The 22,502-nt window shown below is 36.8% G+C and overlaps 4 protein-coding genes across 4 annotated transcripts; 1 reads left to right on the top strand and 3 right to left on the bottom strand.

Annotated features, from left to right (window-relative positions):
* Positions 1-196: 196 nt before the first annotated feature.
* LOC111790162 (putative glycosyltransferase STELLO2) lies at positions 197-3,709 on the bottom strand. The gene is made up of 3 exons (XM_023671000.2): positions 1,680-3,709; positions 1,180-1,306; positions 197-952 (listed from the first exon to the last, which is right to left on the bottom strand). The coding sequence occupies exons 1-3, from the start codon at positions 3,371-3,373 to the stop codon at positions 485-487; spliced, it is 2,289 nt and encodes a 762-aa protein (XP_023526768.2). The 5' UTR covers positions 3,374-3,709; the 3' UTR covers positions 197-484.
* Positions 3,710-5,486: 1,777 nt separating this feature from the next.
* LOC111791830 (F-box/kelch-repeat protein At3g23880-like) lies at positions 5,487-6,989 on the bottom strand. The gene has a single exon (XM_023673314.2). It carries the CDS (start codon positions 6,906-6,908, stop codon positions 5,736-5,738), a length of 1,173 nt encoding a protein of 390 aa, XP_023529082.2. The 5' UTR covers positions 6,909-6,989; the 3' UTR covers positions 5,487-5,735.
* A 939-nt stretch (positions 6,990-7,928) lies between these two features.
* LOC111786603 (small ribosomal subunit protein uS5x) lies at positions 7,929-10,123 on the bottom strand. Its single transcript, XM_023666839.2, has 2 exons — positions 9,359-10,123; positions 7,929-8,465 (listed from the first exon to the last, which is right to left on the bottom strand). Exons 1-2 carry the CDS (start codon positions 10,004-10,006, stop codon positions 8,304-8,306), a joined length of 810 nt encoding a protein of 269 aa, XP_023522607.2. The 5' UTR covers positions 10,007-10,123; the 3' UTR covers positions 7,929-8,303.
* A 1,794-nt stretch (positions 10,124-11,917) lies between these two features.
* Positions 11,918-20,225, top strand: LOC111791535 (kinesin-like protein KIN-14P). The gene is made up of 20 exons (XM_087121971.1): positions 11,918-12,161; positions 13,195-13,357; positions 13,445-13,605; positions 13,693-13,803; positions 13,895-14,120; positions 14,285-14,412; positions 14,553-14,636; positions 14,768-14,845; positions 14,929-15,021; positions 15,263-16,381; positions 16,464-16,545; positions 16,626-16,721; positions 16,800-16,979; positions 17,201-17,307; positions 17,393-17,498; positions 17,710-17,872; positions 17,948-18,201; positions 18,300-18,463; positions 18,535-18,992; positions 19,739-20,225. Exons 2-20 carry the CDS (start codon positions 13,231-13,233, stop codon positions 19,851-19,853), a joined length of 3,852 nt encoding a protein of 1,283 aa, XP_086978097.1. The 5' UTR covers positions 11,918-12,161; positions 13,195-13,230; the 3' UTR covers positions 19,854-20,225.
* The last annotated feature ends 2,277 nt before the right edge of the window (positions 20,226-22,502 follow it).

The following is a 22,502-nucleotide window of genomic DNA, read 5'->3' as shown; positions in this document are numbered from 1 at the left end:
TGTATTTAATACGTCTTGAATTTTTATTATATATATATTATTTTTTCGATTTCGTTAAAACTTGAATTTATCATTAGATTCGTGCACTTTCATGTCTTATAGGTCGTAAGTTAAAAAAAAAAATTTACATTTTTTTTATTTGTGTCGTATAGATTTTTGACATATTCGAAAGGAAAAAAAGCTAAAGGAGGAGGAGGAAGAAGGAAACAGGAAATTATTTTATTCATTTTTGTTTAAAAAAATGAAAATGAAGAAGCAAAGAATGAAAACATTACAGAACAGACCTATCAAGGGGTGGTTGAATACAATTTCTTGCTTCCAAGAACACACAAAACTCTACAAAAAGTGTTGGGGAAGGGGAAGCAAATGATATGTATTTTCCTTCACTCTGAACCAAAAAGAGAACAAAAATTATCAGTTTGGTATAACAGTTTGCTTGGTATGCATGGTTTCCCCCAACTCCCATGGTATCAACGTCTACCCCTCAAACTAACTCTGCTAGAAGTGGGTCACCTTCTGCCATGATTCTCACCAACTTAATGAAATCCTGTTCATTTGATACATTCCACGGATGAACAGCAGGCACATGAACAGAGTAAATAGTTGATGAATTTGTGGCTGCTGGTTTCTCTCTGTAGCTCATTGTATTCAGTACTGGATCGAAGTTCTGAACCGAATCCATAGCTGTAAAGAATAAGGGGATTGCAACCTTGTGATGGATTTCTAAATCACCCACTAAACCATGAAGGTCAAGAAAGTCTGCTACGAAGTGCCGAGGAACGTAAAAGACCTCGGAACTGCATATCGTGACACTATTCTCACTCTCTACTGACTGCTTATGACTCACTTGGAAATGAACTGGCATCATGCTAACTATCTTCTTTACCATGCTTGATTGTTTCTTAAACCAATCAGAGGTTTCAGCTGACACAGTAGTCCAAGATTTTGGCACCTGATTTCATTAACATAATGAGATTCTAGAGATCAAGCTTTATAAAAAGTTTCAGATTTGTAGTCAGCCAATTCCCACAAGGATCAACAAGCACTCAAGCAGTTAAAACATTGTTTTGTGTGTTAAGATATTTCCTCCTAAAATTTTCTACTAATTGACCACCAAATGCAACTAAAGAACCACAGGCTAAAACACAAAAATTCAGCTGAAACTAGCTCAAATGGTACCTTGTCTGTTATCCACAGTTTCGATTTGTCCGCCTGTAGCAGATTCCAGTAGTTAAGAATCGTATCGTCTTGCAGGAATAAAAACCCTTCTGCGCCACTATACGTGTCGAAAACTTTGGGAAGGTACCTAAAAAAGACATGTTTAACAACATAGTTAGAAGAACATGTGATCTCAGACAGCTCTAATCGTGATACCGAATGACATAACCAGGTAAAACAAAGCTTTCGGCCACTTTTTCAATGAACTAAGAGCAATTCTTTGGTCATCCCAAAATCGAACGCAAACTATAAGCCTCTTTCTAAACTCGGAAGGCCGAGCTAAGATATGGTGAACTTCCCATGTTACCATTTTCGTCGAACACTAATCATTTTCATTCTAGGCAGAAAACAATACACAGAGAAGAGAACTCAAAATCTTGTCTATCTACCAAATTACTATTTACATAGGCATCAAAAACTCACACAAACTTGTTAATCATGTTCTTGAAAAAGTGACTTACTTGTATGCATGGTCCAATCTGCCTTCTTCCACTACAAGATCTGAATTCTTGGTCTCTGAAAGAATTATGACCGTCTTGAATATCCTCCCATATAGCAACCTCCATTCCAGGGCGGTTCGTTCAACAGGGCCCTTACAAAACAAGATCAGCACAACATTTCCAAAGAACTTTCTCCATCTTATCAAGTTCCCTATCTCATTAGTCACTGTCCCAGTTTCCTCAACACCTAGGTGTATGGATGGTAATTTCTGTGGAATAAACTCCTTCCGATCCCCATCACCAATAGTCGCTCGTGGACGATCCAACTCCAGAGACATTAGCCTTGGCTGCTGGTACCCAACAGCGATTAAATCTTGTAGCCAAGCTGCTGTAAACTTCACATCCTTCTCAGTCCAAAACCCTTCCTCTGCCATTACAAAGCTCAACTCCAAAATCTTCTCAAACAGCCTATGCTTACTCGATCTCCATGAATTCAAAAACTTGACCAAACGACCCACGTTCACATGTAAATCTCTTTCTTCCGAAAACGGGTATGCTTCAATCTTGTCGTATCGGTGAACGGTTGGTGGATACACTACAACATAACCACCAATTTCCCACAAGAGCCTCTGACCCCAATATCCTCTCAAGATATCAGAAGCCATTGTGCTAATGGAAACAGGAAGCATTAAAGCCCAGAAGGCTGAGGTATGATAAAGTGTATTGAAGGAGTTGATAGGAACCATCATACCCTGAGGCAATGCCAGTTTTGGAGCACGTTCATCGAATCTAATATCAAAAGCTTCCAATCCAGATTTTCTAGTGAAGTAAAATACCGAATCAACATCAGGAAGGCCATTGGAAATTCCCTGTTGAATGAACTGCTTTCCCCCAAAAATTTCAGTGTAAAATTCTTCATGAGCAATTTCACCAACATTTTCCAGTGGCAAGCCCCTAGGCCACACTGATCTTTGCCCAAAATGAATATAGGGATTAACAACAGTTCTATTGGGATTTTCATGGCTATACTGTAATATGATCTCCTGCCTCGCTCCCTCTCCCACCAATTCTATATCGAAATGTTTGCCTAGATCTCCATCAATCACCTCCCCTCGATCATCCACATCGAAGATCTTCTTCGCGCCATGTTGAATTGCGAAGAGATACCCAACAGTTTTCCTCACGAAAGAATCATACGGAAGAAATTCGACCACACGAAACCCTAAATTAGACTGTTCTTCTAAGGAGAGATAAATCGCACCTTTAAGAGCCCAATCCGACGGCGTCAGAGAATTTCCGATCGCCAACACCTGCCAACCCTTCATTTTCACAAGCTTCCGTAGTGAATCACTGGGATATTTAGACACCGAGACGACGATCCATTGCTCGGAGCGAAATTCCGGATACAGAGAAGACTTAGCTGGGATCGACGCGATCGAATTCCAATCGATTTTAGGGAATTGAATCTTCTCCAACGCCGCCGTCTGCGATTGGAAGCAGAGAAGGGCGGCGGTATCCCCGACGTTACGGAGGAAAAAGAGGGCGGCAACGGTGACAATCAGGAGTAAAATCGTGACTACCTTATAGAGATTTTCAGATAGCCATGTGGAGAAATCAAGGCTTTTACACTTGGAGAAACGATACGAGTGGAGAGTCGGCAGAGTTCTGATCTGGGTTTTGGGGGATTCAGGCGTTGAACGCTCCTGAACCAACATTGGATCCGAGAAATCAAGAACACAGCCACACAGTACACTGTTGTTCCAGGATTATCAGAAGGGTCTCCAATGGCTTCCGTGGAGATCCCGCGAAAAAATGGGGTTTCTTCTTCTTCTTCTTCTTCTTGGAAGAACGTGTTGGTGTGGGATTGTGATTGTTGCAGAGCAGAGGAGAGTCTGCAATGGAAATTCAAATTCTCTGTGCGTTGTACTCTGAAAGCAGTGGTTGCCGACAAGCATGTTGCGGATTTCTTCAGCTTCGATTCTAACAACTCTGCGTTCAAGTTTGGTGGGAAGGGACTCTCACTCCCTCATACTCAACTCCACTCTTCTTAAATCTTTTATTTTCACTTTCGTCCTTATAATATTCAAATTTACCGTTTGATCCTCCTAACCTAATCGAACCTATCAAACCGTGTTAAATGAACACGACTCTCTATAATAGTATGATATTGTCTATTTTTATTGCTCTCATGGCTTCGGGCTTCCCCGAAGATCAATCCATGATCATTTTCTAAATTAGCCGATGTAGGACTTTCATCCAACACCTTTGGAGTCCTTTGTTCGACATTTGAGGATTCTATTTACATATCTAAGTTTAAGTCATGGTTTTCATCCTAACACCTCCCCTTAATCGATGCTCAACTCCTTTTTCTTTTGGAGTCCTTTGTTCGACATTTGAGAATTCTATTTACATGACTAAGTTTAGGACATGACTCTGACATCATGTTAAATGAACACGACTTTCCATAATTGTATGATATTGTCCCCTTTGAGCACATGACTTTGCTTTGGGCTTCCCAATTATAAACGATCATTCCCTAAATTAGCTGATGTGAGACTTTCATCCAGCAAACCTAATAAAGTTCACAATCTAACCTAACCCAACTCTTTATTTTTTGGTTAGGTAGTGAGTTTTTTTTATTATTATTTTTAAAAAATTCACCCTACATGTTATATTGATAACTAAAATTTTATAAAATTAAAAAATTCACAATACCATTTTCAACTCACATACTAAACCGAATTTTTTCAGTTTTCTAAAAATTCAATCGATACCGTTAAAAAAATGGAAATATATTTTAAAGCTAAGCATTATTATAATATGGTTGAATTAGTTGGTTAGCATATTTATATATACACGTGGCACATGATTAAAATTGCAACTTTTATACCTTTTGATTTTTTTTTATGGTATTTTTTTCACCAACTAATTATTTCATTTTTCAACAAACATCCTGCCCTATATTTATTAGATATTAAATATTAATGTCTAACTACTAATTTTAAATTTATCCTCCAGATATGATATTAAAAATTAAATCCAAAAAAATAAGTGAAAGAATGGGTTTGGGTTTTTTATATTTTAACACATGAATAGTTAATCGTACTCTAAATTGAAAATCCATATATATTCAATCGATATCAAGACAATTAATCCAACTTTACTCAAATATATATGGATTTGCTCAAAAATATTGTTCTTCATTGTAAAATAGCATCGAACGCCCAAATCCTATTGACAGAGATTGTTACGTGCATCGACAAGGATAAATAAAAATCTTGTCCTATTGACAGAGATTGTTAGGTGCATCGACAAGGATGGTGTCACCTTTATCAACAACAATCTTGTAATATTTGCTATCTATCTATAATTGAGACCCTATCGTTCACAATTTCTCAATTTATATGAGATATTAAAGCTTTGAGACTACCTATATTAAAACTACCTATATTAAAGCAACATCACAGTACAATAATGCCTATGAGACTACCCGACTACCCGTCTTTCCAATCAGTCAACAAGAAAGGATGGATGTAACTCTATATTGCTTATCTAAAACTCATAGTAGTAGCAGTTTTCCAATCAGTCAACAAGAAAGAAAGTATGTAACTCGATATTGCTTATCTAAAACCTATAGCAGTAGCAGTCTAACTTGTTACGTGCATCGACAAGGATAGTGTCACCTTTATCAACTATATTCGCTATCTTTATCTATAATTGAAATAAGTTTCACAGTTTCTCAATTTAAATTTATATGAGATATTGAAGTTTTGAGACTACTTAAAATTCAACATCACAATACAATAATGCATAAATGCATAAATAATGCATATAAGAGTACCCGTCTTTCCAATCAGTCAACAAGAAATCACAGTACAATAATGCATATAAGAGTACCCATCTTTCCAATCAGTGAACAAGAAAGAAAAGATGAGTGTAAGATATCGCTTATCTAAACCCATAGCAGTCTAACTTGTTACTATCAATCACCCTAGAGACAAGGATGTACAAGGAAGTGCAAAACCTAAAGCATGGATTCAAATGTAGATGATTATGCGTAAAAGCAAAAGCATGGATTCAAAATTCATATGTCAAGTTATTTCCTCCTTTCACAGACACTAAACTTTCAACAAAAACAGTAGCATGGAACCTTTCGTGCCCTTTTATAGGAAGTTTTTTGAACTGTTGGGTTCGAGTATTGTACAAAATCACCGGCCCTCCATTAGCTTCCATTAAGAGTTCATGAGAACCCACAAACACCAATGGCTTCTCGATTCCATAAAGGGGCCCAATTGTGAGCAGCTTTGACCATGAAACCCCACCACATTCATCATTCTCCATCCCCCATATGTCGAACTCTCTTCCATTCTCACTCCATGGATAATGAAATAGAACAATCGATCCATTCAAAACCCCCATACTTCTATACGCTTCGCGCTTCCCCTTGAGACTCTTTGGCACTGGAATTGGCCTGAAAACTTCCTCGCTCATGTCAAATGACCGTATAATTTCTGCCCTTCCTTCTACCTTTGCATTTGCCCACCAATAATATGTTCCTTCGTGATACATCTCAAAGCAAGGCGTCAAGAATACTTTGCCACAAATAGGGCTCTGAATTCCACTCCATCTATCAGAGGTCTGAATTTCTCTCCATCTATCTTTACTCAAATCATAAACTTCCACTCTAGAAGGGTGAAAATAACAAGGTAGTTCCACAAAATCCACAACCCTAACCACTTTGAAATCCCTAGATTTCGAATCGTATCCGAATCCGACTGCATTAGTGAACGAAGTGATCCGGATGAACTCATCCAGGGGTTCAGTGAGGAGAATCGACCGCGGTAGTTTTTGAAACTCTCTGGTGGCTGGATTGCAGAGGAAAATGTCCTTACGAAGATCAGTGAGGCAGAGTAAACCGTGAGAATGGCCACGGATTTCGAAATATCGAAAATCCTCTTCGAATGGCAAATCGAGATCGTAAACCGGCACAGATCCATCGAAGGGAAGGGGAAATTTGAGGAAGGAGAAGACATTTTCCTGATTGCCAGAGTTCTTCGTAACAAGACGCTTGAGAAGAATGTGTTTCTGCTGATGAAGAGAATTGCAGAAACATTTGGTTGCGAATTTAGGGTCGTTGATTAGAGCATACCAGGATTTTCGAACGGTCTTGAATCGAAGCAGAGACTCCAGCGGAAGCCTGGAGAGAATCTCGATCATCACTTCTTCAGGCAGATGCCCCAGAGCCGCCATTGGAGAGAGCTTGGTAAAGCTTCTTCAAGATTTCTGAAGGGTACTAAAGACGGAAAATCAAACGGATGACTTCGTTGTTAAGGGAGGGGGAAATATTGGGTGCGGCCAAGACTAGAGCACTCGCGGCTTGATGATTTACACGTGTCGAATTGTTATTTATGATTTACACTTTGTTAAGGGAGGGGAAATATTGGGTGCGGCCAAGACTAGAGCACTCGCAGCTTGATGATTTACACGTGTCTAATTGCTGTTTATGATTTACACTTTGTTAAGGGAGGGGAAATATTGGATGCGGACAAGACTAGAGCACTCGCAGCTTGATGATTTACACGTGTCCAATTGCTGTTTATCATTTACACTTCGTTAAGGGAGGGGAAATATTGGGTGCGGCCAAGACTAGAGCACTCTCACGGCTTCACAGCCCATTACCATCTCTGATTCCATCAATTCATTGCATTCCCAATTACATCTCTGCTCCTTCTTCACCATCGAAGCTAACACAGAGAGCTCCATGATCGTTCTTAGTAACACCTATCATCAGAGGCCTGCGGAAGGCGTGAACGGGAAATGGCCTACGCTGTACATAACAGAGCCTGAACGGGAAGGCGTCTTTTTGCAAAGTACGTTTTGAGCGTTCTCCAAGAGTTATAGTGAGATTGGTTAACAAATGAGACAAGTATGATACTTTGCAGTGATTGAAGCAAAAATATCGCTATCCATGATTTTGTAGCAATTCTTTGAACTTACGTAAACATCACTATTCAACGTATTCTCATGCTCGAGATTAAACATCACTAGTCAACCACAATATGGGGCTTAACTCATCTTTCATAAACTATAAGAGTTTCCAAGGGTTGTAACATCGTTAAAATTGTGGAATAAAAGTGGATGCTACAAGTACTCGCACTCAAGTAACACAATAAACATTATTCAAGTAAATATATTAAATGTACAAAAAATGATCTATATGAATAGTTTTTGGAGGAAGAAATGCACAAAAGCTACTATGTCAAAGAGATCTAGATCCTAAATAATCCAAACAAATCGATTAATCAATTTCAATCTATATGGTTTAGGATGAATTACCAACTTGTTTGGTTGGATCAACATGCTCGATAAACCGAGTTCAAGTACCATCATTGTTTCTTCGTAGGAACATCTACGAATCTAATCAATTACAAAAAAGAATATGGGCAACAAAATGAAATTCATGAAACTAAAAAAGGGTAAATAAATTACAGTAAAAATTCAAATCTGGTGAAAAAGAAAAGGCATAACACGAAAAGTTGTCCTTCTAAGTAACAGATCTCAACAGGGAACAAAGAGTGTGGAGCCTTTCTCATTTAAGTAAACCAGTGATATACTCCCAGAATTGAAAGAAGAAATTGAGTAAGTTTAAGCAGGAACCTTATCAGGATCTTCCAACAACAATGCCTTCACGGTAGGTTTCGCCAATAGATCTGTGTGCTCTTGGAATGGGGATTTTGTGAAACGTGTTTCCCTCCAAAATTCAGGTGTTAAGAAGCCGTAAGTTTTCAGCAGACAGTCAAAGGTTGCCTGAAATGCCAATAAAGATGTAGAAATAAGACCCACAAGAAATCAAATACCACTTGATAAACAACAAAACTCCCATTAACCGCAAGAAAATAGCCACAAATCCGTCCTAACGTATCACCATCAGCTTCACAATTTTAAAACGCGTTAGTTAAGGAGAGGTTTCCACACCATTCTAAGTAATGCCTCTCCAACCAATGGTGATCTCACAATCCACTACCATAGGGTCCAGCGTCCTTACTAGCACACTGCCCTGTGTTTAGCTTTGATGCCATTTATAACCACCCAAGCTCACCGCTAGTAGATATTGTCCACTTAGGCCTGTTACGTATCGCCGTCAGCCTCGCAAGTTGAGGTTCCCACACTTTTATAAGAATGATTAGTTCCCTCTCCAACCAATGTGATCCAATCTCTTATGTAGTGTGGAATTCCACTGTTATGAGCAACCAACAATGATACAACATACAGACAATCGGACAACATTACTGCATAAAAAGCTTCAAACGACCCCTACTGAAATTGAAATCAAACAACCCATCTAGAACCCATCATCAACTGATTAAGGATTGAATAGTACCTTAATCAATGACTAACAACACAACGACGACACAAAAAAGAGATATATCAGACATAAATTGCAGAGTCATCTTGATGCAGGACACAAAAATGTAACAAAGAATGCAACGTAGCTTAATAATGCAAGCCCACAGAAACATTTCAGTTAGGCTGCAAAATTTTAAGGTCGAAAACATCACACTACAGCAAAACTTAGCCATCTAATTATTAGTGTTCATAATGATGAAGCGCACCAAAAGTCGAAATCAACGTATTTTTAGTAGAACAAAGCCAAAATCTGAAGTTATGAGAATAGAGTAACCATTTAAGTTAGACCAAACCTTAACAAAGTTGCCGAGAGTTTTAGTCGATCCCCTAGAAGATGTAAACACGTCCTCGATCCCAGCGAACTGCAAGACCTTCTTGGGAACTCGAGCCGCCACAATCCCAGCACCTCGTGGCGCCGGAACCATCCGGACAGTGACGGATCCACACTTTCCAGTAACCTTACACGGCACTGTGTGAGGCTTACCAATCTTGTTACCCCAATACCCTCTTCTCACAGGGATCACAGACAACTTAGCCAAAATAATGGAACCGCGAATCGCTGTGGCAACTTCTTTACTACACTTCACTCCCAAACCCACATGGCCATTACCATCGCCGACAACGACGAAAGCCTTGAAACGAGTTCTCTGTCCGGCACGGGTCTGCTTCTGGACTGGCATAATCTTCATAACCTCGTCCTTAAGGCTAAGTCCAATGAGGGTATCGATGATCTGGTGCTCCTTTATGGGGAGAGAATGGAGATAAATCTGCTCCAAGGACTGGATCTTACCTTCTTTTACGAGGCGCCCTAGCTTAGTGACAGGAACCCACTTCTCCTCTTCATCACGTCGACCAGCGCGACGGCGACCTCCGCGGCCGCGGTCACCTCCGCCGCGACCTCTGCCGCCGAAACCTCGTCCAAATCCGCCTCGCTCCGCCATTGATAAGGAAAAGGGGGGAAAGTTGAAGGAGTGAAAAGATGTGAGGTGTTGGACAAGAAATTGGCACAGTTGATAGAGAGACGAACTTAGTATGACAGTGAAGGGAGTGGAAGGGAAACTAGGGTTTCTATAAAATTTTAGAATATATTTTACCTTATTTTCAACATTTTTTAAGGAATTTAGTGTGGCTGGTATCAAAGTTAGTCGATGCTGGAGTAGACTAGACTCTCTCCATAGTATACGTGTTTTAATAACCGTGAGGCTAACATCAATATATAAATGGTTAAAATAGACAATATCTACTAGCGGTGGGTTTTGGCTGTTACACTACCTATACCATCAAGGTGCACCCTCATTTTCCATTTTTTCGGTAGCTCAACTGTAGAAACTACATGGTTAAGCATGTTTTACTTGAAACAATTTTAGGTTGGTGATATCTTATAAATTTTCCAGTGAAACATGTCAGTAAGAACTAAAACATGTGTGGAATGACTCTGTAAAGATAGTCTTCACTCTTAAAAAAAAACTCAGGCCATCAAATATCAAATACAGACCGTTATTGATATTCAGTATTATTTAATGGAATTAAATTTTTATAAAATTTGAAAAGGTCTAGGTTGGCCCATAACCAATTCAATTCCTAATGAATTAAAATAGTGTTAGAATTTCATAATTATGGATGGAATTAAAATATTTTATTTACCAATTTAACATTAATAAATTATCTCTCAATTTTAACAATTAATTTTTTTATTTAAAAAAGAAAAGGTCATGCATACTCATTTCAAGTCAAACGCTTATTCATTGACCATAATACTTAATAACATAATAATTTTTATTAACACCTTAATACTTAATAAATATATTATTAAACGTTCAAATTGACCAAATAAAAAATAAAAAATTAATAGTCAGAAGAACATCAAATTTTTTTATATAAATATAATAAATAAAATCGTCAAAATTCATGACAGCTTATAAAACAATATCATATATGCATGATTTAAATCTCAATATTTTCTTAATTATTTTATAATTTTTACAAATTTTCTATTAAATAATAAAAAAATAGTATAATTTAATTTTAAATATTTATAAATTTTACAATTTTTCTACCAAATAATAAGAAAATGGTCGTAAAATATTCATAAAATAGTATAATTTAATTTTAAATATTTATAATTTTTACAAATTTTCTAATAAATAATAAGAAAATATGGTTGTAAAATATTCATAAAATAGTATAATTTAATTTTAAATATTTATAATTTTTACAATTTTTCTACTAAATATTAAGAAAATGGTCGTACAATATTCATAAAATAATATAATTTAATTTCAAATATTAAGATTGACGTACATAAATTATATAATTAAAAATAAATTCATAACAATATAACTAGAATAAGAAATAACCCGTCAACCTAAGCTCGAACCTAACCGCTACGAGTAAAAATGTAGATTTAAATAATTTTTTAGATGAAATAATTGATATTTGATTAGAAAAAAAAAAAACAAAAAAACAAAATGCATTGAAAGTTGAAGAGAAAATAAAGATCAAATGAGATAAATTTATTGTAAAGTTGCAAGAAAAACATGAACATTTGATATAATATTATGATGGTGTTCTTATTTGATATAATAAACGGTGTACAGAGAAGAACAAGTCAGGCAGTTAAAAAACAGCAATATTGCAAGGTGTAGTCTACCCGCGCCAATGTACAATAATCCATCCATGAAAGAGAACAATGGAGCTTACTCTCCTACTTTCATGGAACATTCTCAATCCTCTTCGTCTTCCATGGACGATCAACCGCCAAAGAAAACATCCACCATTCAAATATCGAGTTATTTCTTTAATCAACGCTCTCTCTTCTTCTTCTCTCTCTCTCTCTCTCTCTCTCTCTTTTGATTTCATTTTTTCTTCACGAACACGATCTTGACCTCGTTAACGTTCGAGGAAAGTTCATGGCATCAATCTGACCTTTTCGCCTTTTTTTTTTTTTCTTTATTCGGTTGCCGTTTTCGTTCTCTTAGATAAGGCACATGGAAATCGTCTGTTGGCGTTGTCCTACATCCGTTTCGTTCTGTGAGGTTTCCAGAAGATTTCTCATGTTCTATTGTCGATTGCCCGCTTCATTGGCTCAGAAAACAGGTAGCGTTTCGTAGTTTTGTTTTGGATTTTGTTTTCTTCTTGCTTGAGTTATGGTTTTGTGTTTGATATTTATGAAGTTTGAATGTCTCTGTAATCTCAACCAGATTGGAAAAGTGTTTGATATTATGGCTTAGAATCTCTGACTTCGTATTTCTTTTCGTTCTATGGTGTTTGATAAAACTCAGAAACGATGCTCTGTCTTCAAATCCCTGACTTCTATCTGTGATGTAATGTTTAAAACATGGAGTGTATATTGAAGAATTTTGATGTGTTGCCTTAAAGAAATGATGCTGTGTTGCTGTATCGCCTTTTTCTTTTTTTTATCTATTCTGTCATTTGCAAACATGTCACACCCACATTTCGGCTGTGGGGTTGATGGTAGGATGATGTAGAATCACAATTCATTTGGATTAAGTTTACGTTTAAGCTCAACTATATGCATTATATAGTCAGAGCCATGCCTTTAACTTAGCTATGTCAATAGAATTCTCAAATGTCAAACAAAAAAATTGTGAGCGTCGGAGGTGTAGTCAAAAGTGACTCAAGTGTTGAGAACAAATTGTGTATTTTGTTTGAGGTCTCTAGAGAAGGAGTCGAGCCTCGATTAAAGGGAGGTTGTTCGAGTGCTCGATAGGCCTTAAGAGAGGCTCTATGGTGTACTTTGTTCAAGGGAAGGATTGTTGAGGATTGTTGGGAGGGAGTCCCACGTTGGCTAATTAAGGGGATGATCATGAGTTTATAAGTAAGGAATAAATCTCCATTGATACGAGTTCTTTTGAGGAACCAAAATTAAAGCCATGAGAGCTTGTGCTCAAAGTGGACAATATTATACCATTGTGGAGGTTCGTAATTTCTAACAGGTTGATCAGTTGATGATAAGATGATGTAGAATCACAATTCGGCTGAGCTCAAATATATGCATTATATAGTTTATGGTCTTTTCTTTTTTTCATGGTTCATTTCTTAGCTCTTTGTTCAATGGAAGAAGACGCAATTTTTCTACACCGTCGTAATATTCCCTTTCCTGCTATAGGAGCATATTATTCTTGTAAATGAGTGGATAAGCTATATGCTTGATGCCACTGCCCAGCAGTTTTCAACCATGAATTCATCTTCAGAGAAAAACAACAGAGATTATGCTGGACTCACAATCTCAAATATAGGTGTTAATGGAAGACCATCTGTAGACAGGAACGGTGAGGTTTTCGCCAACAATTATCATTTGCATGTCTGCTCATAAACCAAAAGCAAACATTCAATTCTTTTACAACATTCTCCTGCAGCCAAGCAGATACTGATATTGGCTGGGTGGTTGAGGAGTATTTTCCCTGGTCTAAACTTGCCAATCAATGCTTCTGATGAGGACCTCAAAGCATGCTTATTGGATGCTAATGTCTTGTCCCAAATTCTGAACAAGCTAAAAAAGCCTGGTCCTGCAAAAGAGGTATTGTCCAGCTAGTTTTGGTTCCTTTCAAGTCCTTTTGTCATATCATACTGTTCACTGTTATGAGTATCAGTTTTCTTACACTAGGGAGGTTATGTTATCCATAATTTGGCTTCACGGTCGGAGAAGATCAAGAGGTTCCTTGAAGCTGTAGCCGACATGGGGATACTGAAGCTTGACAATGCCGACATTGAAGATGTAATGTGTCCATATTAAGAAAGTACTCTCATATATATCTATATATATCTTCTTGTTCTCACTCTCATTCTTAGGTGTTATTAAATTTCAGGGATCTATGGACTCTCTTTACAATTGTTTATGGTCAATTAGAGCATGGACTAACAACCTGGGAGATAGAGATAGACCTTTGGCATGTACCTCACCTACTAAGTCGGAAAACAATCGTGTTGACGCATCCTTACATGAGCCATTTTCTCCCATGTCTGGAGAAGAAAGGAGGAAAGTCTTATCTGAGTCGAAATTTCATCGCACACTGAGTAGTCCTGTTATGTCAGGTTTGATTTTGACAAACATCAACTATATAAATGTAGAAGATTTCTGTTGGCCTCCAAACGAAGAATTCAGCTCAACATGGATTTTATTTGTTTATCATTTGGAAACCTTGAAATTCAAAAGTACAGGCACTTTGGTCTAATAAACAATTTTTTTTAAACAACAGATCCATTCGGTGGATCAAATCATCAAGTTGGCCATAAGTTTCACGAAGTGTTTCAATTAAAGCAAGGTCGTTATGCTGATCTTCCGGCTGCAAAAATTTCAGAAATGATGAAATCAAATAGTCTAGACGTGAGTTCTTCTGATCCCTCCACCTCCCACCCCTTGTTTTTTGTCTAATAAGCTTCATATATGATTCAGTTTGTGTATAGTCTTTCAGTGACATATATTGTTTATTTAACTTTGATGCACTTCAGCATCTCTTAATGCAGAATGCTCCAACGCAGTCACTTTTGAGTGTGGTGAATGGAATTCTTGATGAAAGTGTGGAGAAAAAGAATGGTGAACTTCCTCATGTATGGCCATGTAATTACTTTATGATATAAATTGTATTGTATGCGTAAGAACTTAGCTGTTTGCATATTTGTTGGTCATAGTTTTTTTTCTTAAATACTCACTCCCAACATTACTTTTGTTTTTTGGATAGCGTGTGGCATGCCTGTTAAGAAAAGTCGTTCAAGAAATCGAGCGCCGTATTTCTACTCAAGCGGAACATCTTCGAACTGTAATGTCGTAACTAATTTTAAGTGATTGTTTTTCCATTTGAATTATGCTTTGAAATTCTATGTCATGATTCTCTTTATCCAGCAAAACAATCTTTTCAAGGCTCGTGAAGAGAAATTCCAGTCTCGAATAAGAGTGCTCGAGGCACTTGCATCAAACATTAATGAAGAAAATCAGGTAATATCATAATTTTCACATCGTCTCCTGGTGTTTTATTTTTCTTTAGCGTGTTCCTAGCTAACTTTAACAAACAAAAGTTTGCCTCTTGACCATATTGAAAATACATAGTTTCTTATTTATATCTGGCTTTTGCTGCTAAGTATTGCGTGCATTCCTACTTAAACAACATACCAGATTCTTTTATGAGCGTTTTGTACTTGAGGAAACACTCACTAGCAGAAAGCTTTTGAAATTGCAGCAATTTGAGAAGACAAAAACAGAAGAAAAGAAGACTTTTTCCAATGAGGACATGACTAGGTTGATTAAAGAAAGAGATGAATTCAAAGCAGAGATCATACTCTTGAAGCAAGAGATGGAAACAACTAAGAAAACATATGAATTGCGTTGCTTGCAAGTGGAAATGGAAAATGGTGAGGATATGAGTAGGTTGATTGAAGAAAGAGACGAGAGCAAAGTAGGGATCATGATGTTGAATCAAGAATTGGAAATAGCTAAGAAAACAAATGAATTACGTTCTTTGCAAGTAAAAACGGAAACAGATGAGGATATGGCTAGAGTGATTAAAGAAAGAGATGAAGGTAGAGAAAAAATCACAAAGTTGAAACAAGATTTGGAAAGAACTAAAGAAATGTATGAATTGCATTGCTTGCAAGTGGAAACAGAAAAAGGGGAGGATGTGAGTAAGTTGATTAAAGAGAGAGATGAAAGCAAAACCGAAATCACAATGTTGAAGAAAGAATTGGAAAAAGCTAAGAACACTTATGAATTGCACCGCTTGCAAGTGGAAGCAGAAAAAGGGGAGGATGTGAGTAGGTTAATTGAAGAAAGAGATGACAGTAAAGCAGAGATTATGAACTTGACGCAAGAGTTGGAAAAGGCTAAGAACACTTATGAATTGCATCGCTTACAAGTGGAAGCAGAAAATGATGTGGGTATGACTAAATTGATTAAAGAAGGAGATGAAAGCAAAGTAAAGATCATAACATTGGAGCAAGAATTGGAAACAGCTAAAAAGATGTTTGAATTGCGTTGCTTGCAATTAGAAACGGAAAAAGATGAGGATGTGACTAAGTTGATTAAAGAAAGAGATGAATGTAAAGCAGAGATAGCAATGCTAAAGCAAGCATTGGAAACAGCTACAAAGACGTATGAATTGCGTTGCTTGCAAGTGGAAACAGAAGGAAAATCTGCTCAATCAATGTTTGAGGAAAGGATTAAAGAACTTGAAGATCTCTTGGAAGATTCAAGTAACGAAGTGCAAAAACTTACAGCAAGTATTGAATCAAAGCAAAATAAATGGAATGCAAAAGCAAACAGCTACAGGCGTATGGTAGAATTTCAATGCAATCTACTGCAGGTGTGATGGAATAAACTTTTCATATTTTAGTTCTTTTGAGAGATATTATGACTAATGAAAATGTTTTATGAACCACTTTTAGGAGGTTAGATGCTCCTCAGAGTCTGTTAAAGAAGAGGTTTTGAGAGTGAAGCTGGACTACTCGAACGATGTCAACCAATTAGGTAGTGATGATTGTGAGGAAGTTTAGAACTATACTATGTTTAAAATAATGAGTTCTTATGATGAATTCTACCTTCTCCAGGGCTCAAACTCAAATCAGTAGCACATGCAGCTGGAAACTATCATGGATTGCTGGTTGAAAATAGAAAATTGTTCAATGAGCTACAGGATTTAAAAGGTGGAACTCTTGTATTGAATTCCACCACCATTTCTTTTTTTTGCTTTTTGTATCACTTAATCTTTTCCGTTCCATCAGGAAACATCAGAGTCTTTTGTCGAATAAGGCCGTTTTTGACCGGGCATAAAGACAAACGGATGACCATAGAATATATTGGTGAAAATGGAGAAGTGGTAATAGCAAACCCCACCAAGCCTGGGAAAGAAGGTCAAAAGTTATTTAAGTTTAACAAGGTGTACAGCCCAGCTTCAACTCAAGGTCTCTTTCTTTTCATTTTATCGTGTAGTCTTGTATATGTAGGATGTTGTAACAGCCCAAGCCGACAGCCAGCAGATATTGTCCTCTTTGGACTTTCCCTTCTAGGCTTCCCCAAAGAGGACAATATCTGCTAGTAATGGGTTTCGGCTGTTACATATGTCTTGATAGCTTTCAAGCATCTTTGCAGTTATTCATTGTTGTTTTGTCTTCATTAAATGCAGGCGAGGTCTTTTCTGATATCCAACCTTTGATACGATCTGTACTTGATGGATATAATGTATGCATATTCGCCTATGGCCAAACTGGCTCCGGAAAGACATATACAATGGTATGCTTCCTTTACATGTTTCAATGATACGGACAGTTTCTTTTGAGCTCTCGCTGATGAGATATGTCACATTGTTTCCTTTAAGACCGGTCCTAATAATGCTACTAAGGAGAACTGGGGAGTTAACTATCGTGCGCTCAACGACCTTTTCGAGATCTCTCAAAATAGAAGTGGTGCCATCGCCTATGAAGTTGGGGCGCAAATGGTTGAAATTTATAATGAACAAGTCAGGGATTTACTTTCAAGCAATGCTTCCCAGAAGAAATATCCTTTTGAACTATGCATTGTACTCTTATCACCAAATTGCAAGTCATTTTTCTTAAAGTATTTGACTTGAATCACTGATTTTTTATGATATATTCCAACTTCTTTTATCCCTTGTTTATCTTAATTCTCACACACTGGGGATTTTGACTCATTCCCAACCATTTGGACTTGCGGTACCTGATGCTACCTTGCTTCCAGTGAACTCAACCTCAGATGTTATAGAACTAATGGACATTGGACTGAGAAACAGAGCAGTTGGCGCCACGGCCATGAATGAAAGAAGTAGTCGGTCACATAGGTTAGTATGTTTTGTTATACTCTCAAATGTTCATCACTATATTATTCCTCTCTTATCTTTCATGCAAACCTACAGTATTGTGACTATTCACGTTCGTGGGGCGGATTTGAACGGTGGTTCCTCATTGCATGGTAATCTTCATTTGGTAGATCTTGCTGGAAGTGAGCGGGTTGATCGCTCTGAAGTTACAGGAGATAGACTCAAAGAAGCACAACACATAAACAAATCATTGTCTGCACTTGGAGATGTCATTTTTGCTCTAGCACAAAAGAGCTCTCATGTTCCATATAGAAATAGCAAGCTCACTCAAGTCCTTCAAAGCTCTCTTGGTATTAACATTAGTTTAATTTGTTCATTTGCATGGATGTGATACTCATTTTGCCAACAGAACTTCTAGATAAGTACAAATTTGGATTCTATGCTGCAGGTGGTGAAGCAAAGACGGTCATGTTTATACAACTTAATCCTGATGTGAACTCATATTCTGAATCTTTGAGCACACTCAAGTTTGCGGAGAGAGTTTCGGGAATCGAGCTAGGAGCAGCTCGGAGCAGCAAGGAAGGAAGGGATGTCAGAGAGCTAATGACCCAGGTGAACATGCCTCATCTTGATTTACATTGGAATCATTTACAACAAAATTCTAAACTGTATTCCTGTTAAAGGTGGCATCTCTGAAAGACACTATCAGCAAAAGGGATGATGAGATTGAGAGGCTACAAGTTCTCAAAGACTTCAAGAACAATGTGTACAACAGTAGCAACACCGAGAAGCGCAGCACAACTTCTATGAACAAAGACGTGTTCGGCGGAGTGGCAACAACTCAGAAGCCTTCAGGTGGAAAGAGCTCAGGAGCACAGGAGGAGCTGTTTGACGTGCGCTCGGAAGGCGACTCGCAGCATTTGATGGATGATGTGAGGAATCATAATGAAGTTATTCGGCCACTAGACATAGGTCAGAATATTATTGAAGGTGCTGAAACATTAGGATTTCCTGATGCAGATTATGAAGAAAGTCTAATGGACATACCTGATGATGCTCTTTCTGTTGAAACAGAAAATGATGCAACTACAGAAAGACCGAAGCTCACTCAACTCACAAGACCAGTAAAGAAGTTGGAAAAGTAAGTTGTTTTGTCTTTCAAGAACTTGACCATTATGAGTGATTTAAGAGTGATTGTGTGAGATCTCACTTTGGTTGGAGAGGAGAACGAAACATTCTTTATAATGGTGTGGAAACCTCCCTAGCAGACGTGTTTGAAAATCGTGAGACTGACAGCAATACGTAACGGGCCAAAGTGGACAATATTTGTTAGCAGTGAGTTTGGGCTGTTACAAATGGTATCAAAGCCAGTCACCAGACGGTACGAGACATTGGTTGGTGTAGGGCTAGACTCTCTCCATAGAAGATGTGTTTTAAAATAGTGAGGTTGACAACGATATGTAACAAGCTAAAGCAGACAATATCTGCTAGCAATGGGCTTGGATTGTTACAATGGTATCAAAGTCAGACATCGGGCGGTATGCCAGCGAGGACGCTAAGCCCCCAAGAGGGTGGATTGTGAGACCCCACATCAGTTGGAGAGGAGAACAAAACATTCCTTATAATAGTGTGAAGACCTCTTCTTAGCAAACGCGTTTTAAAATCATGAGACTAACAACGATACGTAATGGGCAAAAACAGACAATATCTGTTAGCGATGGACGGACTTGACTTAGGCTGTTACAGATTCATTTCTTACAAAAGTTTCTTGAGTGTTAGAGAGCTAGAAACGTGAGCCATTTCATTTAACGAAAGTTTTAGCTCACGGTCTGTTTGATAACGATTTTGTCTTTTGTTTATTTCTTGAAAACCCTCCATGTTTTGCAGGGCCAGATCTACCACTACTCATACTAGGATCTCGCAAAAACAGCCACAAACTGCTTCAACTACACCGCCAGGATCCAAGGAGCATTCAAGGTCATACTCAGCACCAAGTATGTAAAAGCTCAATATTTCTATTACTTTCCATCAAGTTATTAGCCCTTCTTTTTGTTTAGCAAATGAAAATAAGCTTCCTCTTAGTTTAGAGGAAAGAATAGTTTCATTATTTTCATTCTACTTTTTCTCATAGCTGTGAAATAAATGACATAAAATGATAGTAGTTTTCTCCATGATCCTTCATGTTCTTCTTTTCGTTTACTTCAATATTCTTCTAAAACCAAAATGATTATCAAACGAGGTCTCGAAATAAGTATCGAGTTCCAAAGAACATTTTAAATGATTAACAAAGATTAAGAACGAGAAGAAATAGTTTCTTATACTAATTTAGGGGTTTTTTTTTTTTTTTTTTGTTTCTGGGCATAATGTAATTCTTATTTATCTATCTTTAAACTTAATTAACATCAATTAAGCTGATGCTTTGTTACAGGTCTTAAATCTCTAACGGGACATGGTAAAAGATGGCAGTAATTTACAGAGAACTTTTCCTTTTCTTTTTCATTTATTCTTTGTGTTTTTCACAAGTTTTTTTTTCCAATTCTTATTGAAACAAATATAGGTTAGGAAATTAATTACCATAAAGTTTGGTACATAAAAGGCCTCTTTGTATAGTTCTCAAATTGGGATGACAAAAGTGTATAATTGTAAATTTTAAAGAGAAATAGTGTCCTTGGTTCGGGTTGTACGCTCAAGTTCGAGACGATGTGTTTAGAAGATGCCCGGACTAGCATATCTAAGCTAGTCTACAAAAATGTTTATGATCTAGAACTCTGATACGAACCGACGTGTGAGTACTTACTGAGAATGTGATGCTCGAGTAAATGAGTGACACATGGAGAATGTGATGCTCGAGTAAATGAGTGACACATGGAGAATGTGATGCTCGAGTAAATGAGTGACACATGGATGAACCAAGTCATTATCAATATATAAACAAGTCGATATTTTTTATTTTCATATTTAAAGTAATCCAAGTCATTATCAAAAACCTAATATCACTATCTATTGAGACACGTGTCCATGCATTTTGCCACGTGTCGTGTTCTAATTGGTAAGTTGAAATTATCTCCCCGTAATGGCTAAATATCCAAGTCTATAAATTAAACCATACTTTTGTCGTCTTCCCGTTTACTTTTTATCTCCCCAAAAAAATATATATTTATATATTGATAATATTTTATTATAAAGTCCAAGCCACGTGTAACGTATGCTTCACGGAACCATGCTAAAATTATAAGACACCGTACACGTGGCGCTTAGTGGTAATCTGACATCAGCCCTTGGAACTTTCCTTCGGAGTCCATGTCCTATCATTCTCTGCCACGTATTTTATTATAAACTTCATTGTTTTTCTTTGACACGTGTTGAGCTATAAATGGTTTATTGACACTAGCTTAATATTTGGCAGTTCTCCAATGACATTATTTATTATTATTTTTTAATTCACATATAAGATTTAAAAATCTAATCTCGTAGTTTATAACGTGTATGTCCAACGTGATAACGTACGACATACATATTATCGAGAGGATGCAACAAGATTTTAATTCACAGATGAGGTGTATGTTCAATTCAGTGGATCTATGCCGGATTGACCTAGTTTATAAGGTACAAAATAATTTTTATGACACTTCAAGGACCCGACACGATTCGCCCAAAACCTCAATAACATCTACCTTTTTCGCTGGGAAGAGAAGAAGTCCTTATTTACCCGACTCGATGACTAAGATGAAATATGTTTTGATTATTATAAAATGTTACACCGATATTTAAATAATATTAATTTATACATAGAATCATCATTATTTTATATTCAATTTCATTATTGAGTGGGGCGAGGATAATGTAATGATTTTGAACGACGCCCTTTTTATCTTTCACATAATTAAAATATATACCAAAAAAAAAAAATGGATACTTTTAAATTAGTTCACATTTAAATTACGTGGACAGCATTTTAGATTTGTAAGTTTATATACTTATGAGACAAAAATGTCATAATCACAGGGATCGAGTAAATATTTGTTGATTTTTTTTAATTTAAAATTTGTAGCTAGCCAACTCATACGACATAATGCAAAAATATTAAAATATCATGATAATTGAGTAAACATACAGTGGCGACTAATAATTAAATTATTACAAATTAAAGTTTAAGAATAAGTTTGAAATCTCCCGTATAATACCTAATTTTAACGATTAGGGCTTATGAAGCTAGCAGCATGATACACGGTGTTTTAACATTTATTATTTTGGTTTCTACGAGTACGTACTAGAAATAGCTTTAAAAAATTGATCGTAAAATAAACAAAAACAAGATTCAAATCGATAGGGACATTTATTGGTAATTGATAAGGTGCGTATTAATCATCGGCTAGCACTCACCTCCAAGATTAGGGTCGGTGGGGGCCATTTGTAAAAGTCGGGCCAATCGAATATGAAAAATATAATCTTTTAAATAAAAAAATTGTCCCATCAAAATCCCAATCCTAATCTTAATTTAATTAATCAGCAATATATTTATAAATTTATAATATAATCTTTAATTTAATATATATATATATATATATATATATATATATATATTCATTGGAAATGTATTCCACGTATACATTTTGTGGCTGATAATTTCGCAGTTTTTTAATTATGAATT

This window comes from Cucurbita pepo, chromosome 3, assembly GCF_057944985.1.
Source record: "Cucurbita pepo subsp. pepo isolate OVF chromosome 3, ASM5794498v1, whole genome shotgun sequence".
Lineage (NCBI taxonomy): Eukaryota > Viridiplantae > Streptophyta > Magnoliopsida > Cucurbitales > Cucurbitaceae > Cucurbita > Cucurbita pepo.
This window is presented reverse-complemented; position numbering and strand designations above follow the sequence as displayed.